We start from the raw sequence: 7,444 nt of genomic DNA on the forward strand, positions 1-7,444 counted from the left end.
CGGGCCCGCCGGCAGGGCGCCGCCGCCCGCATGGAGCCCAACGTGCGCTTTTGGATCTCCGAACGCCAAGTACGGCCCGGGCCCGCGCGGCGGGGGAGGGAGAGGGCGTGGGCCGCGCCGCGCAGCCTGCGCCGGGCCGCGGTGACCTTGGGCAGCCCACGTGGTCGCCACGCGTGGAGGGCCGAGAGGGAAACGCCAGCTAGTCGGATGCCCACCCGCGGCGGTGGCCGAGGGTCACCTCCCTTGCAGCCTGGGCTACGGAGGGGGCGCAAGCCCGGGGCAGAACGCCCCAGGGGTCCCCTTGCCGGTGTCTGCCCGCTGCTGCAGAGGCTGCGCTGGGCTGGGCTGGAGAGGACCCGTACTCTCGGGGCGCCCAGCCTCCCCGCCCCGCGCGTGCACCCCTCGGTGCCCAGCTCGGCGGACGCTGCAGGCCTGGGGGAAGCCAAGAGGCCCCGCCTGCGGGCGAGGTCAGGGCGCGGCTGCCCAATAGAAACACAGAGGGAGCCCTGGAAGCGATTGAAAGTTTCTCGTAGCCTGAGTAACAAAGGTAGAAAGAGCTAAAATGAATGTTAATCATATACCATAATTAGCCCACTGCACCCAGAACGTTAACGTTTCAAAAGCTAAGCAATATAAAGTGATGATTTTTCTTTTAATATAAAAGGAGATTTTCTGTCCTTTCTTGGTGCAAAGCCAGGGGATATTTTAGACACGTGGTGCACCCACACTTCAGCGCTCCATAGCCTCCTGGGGACCCTTGGGCGACACCGTTTGGGGTGTTTTTATTCAGCCCTCAGCCAAAGTAGCACAAACCCGGTGTTTTTAGCTGGGGAAGTTCGGAAGCAATGGGCGTACACTGGCCAGGTAGAGCCAGGGCTAGGTCAGACCCTGCAAAATGTGGGGGCTTTTGGAGTAACCCAGACCTCCCTTCACGGGTCAGCAGAGCTGTGGCGGGGTGTCCCTGGTGGCACAAGGGGTTGAGGTGCAGCTCTGTGAAGCCCTCTGCAGCCAGTCACTGCAGCTGGAGTTTAAACCGCGGCCAGAGAGCTGACCCACTGCCCCACATGGGGCAGCAGACCTCTGCTGACTCCCTGAGATCCCCTCAGCCCTCAGCAGGGTATTTCAGTGGATCCTCCTGTTCTGCTCCCCACTCTGTCTCTGGGGAATCCTCCCACCTCACCCCCACCCTCCACCTCTGACCTTGTTGCCCAGTTGTTTTAAATAAATAAATCTTAAAAAAAAAAAAAAAAAGCCCCGGCTCTCCCTGGTGGCGCAGTGGGTTAAAGCACTGCACTGAGAAGCTTAAGCCAATTCCGCAGGAGTTCGATCCCCTCCTGCCCCGGAGGAGATCCACATGGCGCGGCAGACCTCTCCTGACCCGCCCGCTGCTCCCCTCAGCAGTGTACTTCGTCGATCTGCCTGTTCTGCTCCCCGCTCTGTTCCTGGTGAATCCTCTCGCCCTCCACATCTCTGGCCTATACTCCAGTTCTGTATGAATAAATCTTTAAAAAAAAAAAAAGCCCATATTGTGCCTTCAGTGGGGTGTCCAGTTCTGTGGACTCAAGGGAATCCTCATAACTCCCCTAAGAGGGTGAAGAAACTGATTCTGAGACCTTCCTAAGTAGTTGCTTCAAGGTCATGGGGTGGGGAGATACAGACCCATGTGACCCCAAAGTCTTTTTTTAAGGTTTATTTTATTTATTGACACATATAAGAACTGGGGTGCAGGCCAGAGGTGTGGGGGGAGCGAGAGGATTCACCAGAGACAGAGTGGGGAACCGAATAGGCGGATCCACTGAAATACACCACTGAGGGGAAGCAGTGGAGACAGCCAGAGGTCTGCCCGTCCCCCCCCCCCCCCCCCCGTGGGTGGGTCACTCCCTGTCCTGGATCAGCTTGATAGTGCTGAAAGTTAACCCCTGCGCCACCAGGGAGGCCCACCAAAGTCTTTTAAACTTCAAGAGCAGTTGATAGTGCAGTGACCAAGGGTCATTTCCTGGCTAGGTTTCCTTGAGTACATTCATGAGCACTTCTAAGCCTCAAGGTTCACCTGTGAGATGGGGATGTGGTGAGGAATCCAGGTGCACCAGGTCGTAGGCAGGTCATACAACCCCACTGGTTTCTCATAAGAAAAGGTAACTGCCACTTATGCCTGTACATTTCTGGTCTCCTGGCTATTCATCTCTCTGGTGCTCTTTTCTCCCAAGTCTTTTTTCCAGAGATTTCGTCAGTGGACAGAATTATTGGATCCTACAAATCTGGTCCTTTCAATTGTAAGTATTTTCTCATTTTTAGAAATAATGACTTTCACATTTTATTCTGGAATGTGAAGGCGTGGTCTCTTGAAAGCGTTGAAATAACAGGGTCCTTATGTTCCGTCACGCTTTTATTCCTTCCAAATGCACGGGTTTAGGCACGGGGGCTGCATGAAGGTGTACAGGTGAGGCCAAGCCCCGGACAGGTGCCGGTGGTTCAGGAGGATGAAAACAAACCTCCTGAACCACCAGGAGGGGTCACCAGCGAATCTTGGGCTCCAGGGGCCCTGCAGTCAGGGGCCCGCCTGGGGGATCCGCTTCACTGCCGGGAGGGGTGGAGGGGAGGCTGGAGTGGGAGGGGGCTGTTAGTAGGTCTTGCAACCACTGGGGCTTCTCAGTGGGCTCTCAGGAGCCTGGAGTGGCCCTCAGACCAGGAGGATTTGCACTGAGTCCGTGGAATGAGGTCTCTTGGGGCGGCTCTCTTGGGTGCCATGTGGCGGGTAACCAGAGGGGCCCAGGCAAGGTACTTAGTCCAGCTGGAGCCTCAGCTGTCTAAACGAGTGAGGGCTTCAGCGAGGTGTGAGAGAGGATGAAGAGGAGGTGCTAGGGGTGGCTGGGGACGGTGGCCCTGCCCGTGAATTTTCAGGGCCAGATCCCATCCCATTTCCTGGCGAGGTTTCCTGGAGTACATTTGCGAGCCCTTCGAAGCCTCAGTTTCCTCACCTGTAAGATGGGGATGTGGTGAGAGATCCAGAGAACTGCCCCAACCATACAGCCCTGTTTATATAACAGAAAAAAAAGCAAGAAGCACCCTGAACGCCCATCCTTGGGCAAATAGCATGTGGTAGATTCATAGAGTAGAATGCCAGGCAGCTCTTAAAAGCAGTGATCTGGTTTCAACATATGCTATTAAGTGAAAACATGTGATGTATATGATGTTAAGTGGAAAAACATGATAGCTGTGATATTGAGTGGAAAGAGCAAGACACATAAAGTACAGGAGTTATGCAAATTATAATATAAAATAACCACTACTCCACATTTTTTATGGATACATGTATTTCTGTGCGTGTAAGTACACAAATATGGACTGGAAGCCTGATAGAATGGGGAGGGAAACGGGAGTAGGGGTCACAGCTCTTTGTGGAAGAAGAAAATAGAAATAAATATAATTGCTTACAGTTGTTAAAGGGGGGATGAAGGGGTTATGCATATATGGTCATTTATTGTGTTTCCTGTATTTAATTTTTTCTTATATGAGGTAAAAAAAAGAGAGGAAATAAGACTAAATGGATTAGCTGTGGGGTGGTGAGGGAGATGGGATTTCCAGGTTTCTGATGTGGTAACCCGGGGGTGGGATCCATTCACTGAGACATCTGGGAACCCGCCCCAGTGGGGTCAGCAGCTATTGCTGTCTGGGGCCGGTCTGGAGGCCACGAGGACTCTCAGATAGAAACTGTCGTGGTGCTGAGAATGTGGCCACGTGTTGCATAGAAATCAGGCGTGAGTCATCACACCTGAATGCGGGATGAACGATGTTAAGATAATTTTATTTATTTATTTATTTTGTATCTGATTTTAGGGAAAAATAGAGAAATCAAGGCAACTGTTGTTAACCAGTGAAGATGCATACAGATTTGATTTGGAGGACCGAAGGGTAGGTTCCATGGCCCCGGTGTGTCTGGTTCCCAGCGAGGGTGGTTGTCTTCAGCTGATTCTGCTTGCGCTCTGCAATCCAGTGGATTGTTGCCTTTCTAAACACAGCCCAAAGGATCAGCTTTAGTTGAAAAATCAGGTTACTTTTTTTAATGGACAGTTGACCCTTGAACAATGCTCAGTATAACTTGACTCCTAAAATTTACCTATGGGTGTCCCTTGGGATTTGAAGGGGGCTGATTCCGGATCACCCCCTTCCCTCCCAGGGTACCAGAATCCTTAGATGCTCAAGTCCCTTACAGTGGACCCTGCCTATTAGTAGACTGGCATCAGGAGAATGTGGAACCTGGGGGTAGAATCTGAACACAGGTGGACCCATACAGGTCAAATCTGCTGTTCACAGGTCAGATGTAGTTAGATGCCCTCCCTGGTGGCGCAGCGGGTTAGGGCACTGCCCTGTAGGCCAGCCGCAGCCGCTTTAGTGCATGTTTGATCCCCGGCCCCAGAGGTGACCACACGGCACAGCAGACCTCTCCTGACCCGCCTGCTGCTCCCCTCAGCAGTGTATTTCACTAGATCCACCTGTTCTGCTCCCCACTGTGCCTCTGGTGAACCTCTCACGTTCCTATGCCTCTGGATTGTACCCCAGTTTTGTTTGAATAAATAAATCTTTAAAAACACAAAAGAATTTCTTCTCATAAACAGGGTTGTAGAGATGAGTATTACGGAGGAACCTGCATGTAGTGCTCCTGAGCTCCGGGGCGGGGTGAGGGTTCTCTGTCTGCCCCGAGACGGTGACCAACTCCCAAGCTCAGGCAGTGCCCCAAGTCACACCGTTCTCTGGGAGGCGCATTCCAGGTTGCATCCTGCAGAGATGGCCAAGTCCTTCATCACCTCTCTCCTGTCTAGGGAGCTCCCTGGCGCCTACAGACGCCAGTCCAATGAGGCAGTCTATGGAAAGCTCACGTGCCTAACTTGGTTTCTGAAGTGCCCCTCAGCGCCTCTGGGCCCACAGCCTGGCTCTGATGCTACGAGGTGGCCAGTGCCATGGGGTCTGCCTCCACATCAGTGGCACCTCTCCTGACAGGCAGGGGCCATCTACCCTTTTTTTCATTTTTAAAGATTTATTTATTTGTGCATACAGAACTGGGGTACAGGCCAGAGGTGCAGGGGGTGAGAGGATTCCCCAGAGACAAAGTGGGGAACAGAACAGGCAGATCCACTAAAATCCACTGCTGAGGGGAGCAGCAGGGAGACAGGAGAGGTCTGCCGTGCCCTGCGGATCACCTCCGGGGCAGGGATCGAGCTCGCAGCAAAGCGGCTGCAGCCATCTTCGCAGTGCTGGGCTTTAACCCCCTTCGCCACCAGGGAGGGCCCAGGCAGAGTCCATTCTAAGCAGCTGCCTCTGAGCTGGGGCTGGATTCAGGGACTCAACCCAGGACAAGGTAGGTGCTGACCAGGAGTCCTTGCCGAGGTCAGAGATGGCAGGCTCTTTAATGTTCTGGTCATTATCTCTGTGGATCACCACTTCGCTTCTCAGTTCTTACATTTATTCATTCGGTTTATTTGGTTTGGTTCTGGCCATGTGCTGGGAGGCAGCTCCGGCCTGTGGAAAGACAGAACAAAGATGGGACAGAAATGAGACGACAGTGATTTGTTGCTGCCATCACCCTAAGGCTGATGGCTGTTTCTTCTCGTTTTTCTCTTTCAAGATACAAGAAGCTTGGAAGAGAAGTCTTGTAAGTTTCAGCCCCTTCCCAACCTTTAACCTCCTAAGAGAACAAACCTAAGCCTCAGACTGACCTTAGTGTTCGCCCTTGAAGTCAACAGTGCACCCTGACAACAGCAGGCTGATCCCTGTCGCCTTTCGCCCTGCAGGTGAGCGCCCTAACTTCAGATGCAGGTTGCGGAGATACGATTGTAGCAGTTAGGAAATGCCTTTTCCCCTTAGAATGATTTCTGACGATGAGGCTGGAAACCACACCTAAAAGGAGTGTTTGAACGGTGCATGATAAGAACTGGCAGTCAGGAGGTTTGTGAGGCGTCAGGCAACCCCACACTGATAGGAAATGGGAGCCGTGGAGCAAACTGCATGGGGCAGGTCGCTGCTGAACCAGCAGAATCCTGGCTTTTTTATTGATTGAAACATCATACAGTGTCGGTTTACGTGGGGTAGGAGGACGAGGAGAAAAAGACAGGTGCAACTAAAAAAAGTGCTTATGTCATCTAGGGCTTCAGGAGACTTGAGTCTGCTGATCAGATCATTGTTATCTGGTGATGACCGAGTGTTGTCATTGAAACCTGACGGAAACCCCTGGCCATGGTTCTAATCTTATCTACAAGGCATTCGCTGATCAGCTTCTGGGGTCCCTAATCATGCATGGGTCCTCGGCCCTTCCTGGCATTCCCGGTTATGTCTCGTGATGTGTAAGGCGCGAGTATGTTTATGTATCGGTCCTCAGCCCCCAGGCATTCCCAGTCATACCTCCGATGCATACCTTTCCCAGGGCAAACAAGCTTTTTTAAGTATTTATTTATGCATATAGAACTAGGCTACAGGCCAGAGGTGTAGGGGCCATGAAAGGATTCACCAGAGACAGAGTGGGGAGCAGAATAGGCCGACTGATGAAGTACACTGCTGAGGGGAGCAGTGGGCGAGACAGGAGAGGTCTGCCACGCCATGTGGTCACCTCTGGGGTGGGCATTGAACTCGCACTGCGGCAGCCATGGCCAGCTTTGCAGTGCTGCGCTCGAACCCACTGTGCCACCAGGGAGGGCTGTAATCAAGCTTTCTGCTCTTTATGATTTGATAGGCACTTTGTAAGGTTTGGCTTCTATGACTGAGTGACTGACGGGCAGTTCTGACCTTTGTATAGGAATGCAGAACCGCAGGTAACAATAGGTTTGGGACCCAGAGCTGTGTCCAGCCCCGTGGAAAGATCTGGGCTTTGGAGCAAGGGGGCAGTCGGTCTGAGTCTCACCCAGCCCCATCATACCCAGAAGAACATAGCTAGTTCTTTCATTGTTGATCCAGAATAACTCATAAGGGCTAGTATGAGGGATTCCCATAAAATTCTCTCTTTGTTATGAGCAAGAAACTGGAGCCAACGTAAAAATCCAAAATTCAGCTGTCGTAAAGAACTCATTAAAAAGAATGAGGTAAATCCTACATGCTAATGTTGCTATTTGGACCTCCTGAGTCATGCACATTCATGACATGTAGGGTGGTGAATCCTTTCCAGAAGGTTTTCAACTGACTTGACCCAGACCCAGCAGAGGGGTCCACGGCAGCTGTAGCCTCCTGAAGTGTAATTCAGATTGAAAGTTGGAATTACACCTTGATCCATAGTCTGTAGAGTGGATATTAGCAGCTATGAAGGCAACATTGCTCTCCCTGTACATAATCAGTAAGCAGGGATATATATATATATTTTTTTTAACTTTTTTTTTTTTTTAAGATTTATTTATTTATTCGTACAGAACTGGGGTACAGGTCAGAGATGCAGAGGGTGAGAGGATTCACCAGAGACAGA

General features: G+C 51.7%; 1 protein-coding gene across 1 annotated transcript in view; it reads left to right on the plus strand.

Annotated features, from left to right (window-relative positions):
- Positions 1 to 6: 6 nt before the first annotated feature.
- Positions 7 to 7,444, plus strand: part of SFXN4 (sideroflexin 4) — a 25,520-nt gene continuing 18,082 nt past the window's right edge. The window contains exons 1-5 of the mRNA XM_004680977.2: positions 7 to 69; positions 2,208 to 2,273; positions 3,838 to 3,912; positions 5,624 to 5,650; positions 5,735 to 5,789. Coding sequence (XP_004681034.2) covers positions 31 to 69; positions 2,208 to 2,273; positions 3,838 to 3,912; positions 5,624 to 5,650; positions 5,735 to 5,789 — 262 coding nt within the window. The 5' untranslated portion in view covers positions 7 to 30. The remainder of the gene's footprint in view (positions 70 to 2,207; positions 2,274 to 3,837; positions 3,913 to 5,623; positions 5,651 to 5,734; positions 5,790 to 7,444) is intronic.

This window comes from Condylura cristata, unplaced genomic scaffold, assembly GCF_000260355.1.
Source record: "Condylura cristata isolate star-nosed mole 26May11 unplaced genomic scaffold, ConCri1.0 scaffold00011, whole genome shotgun sequence".
Taxonomy (NCBI): Eukaryota; Metazoa; Chordata; class Mammalia; order Eulipotyphla; family Talpidae; genus Condylura; species Condylura cristata.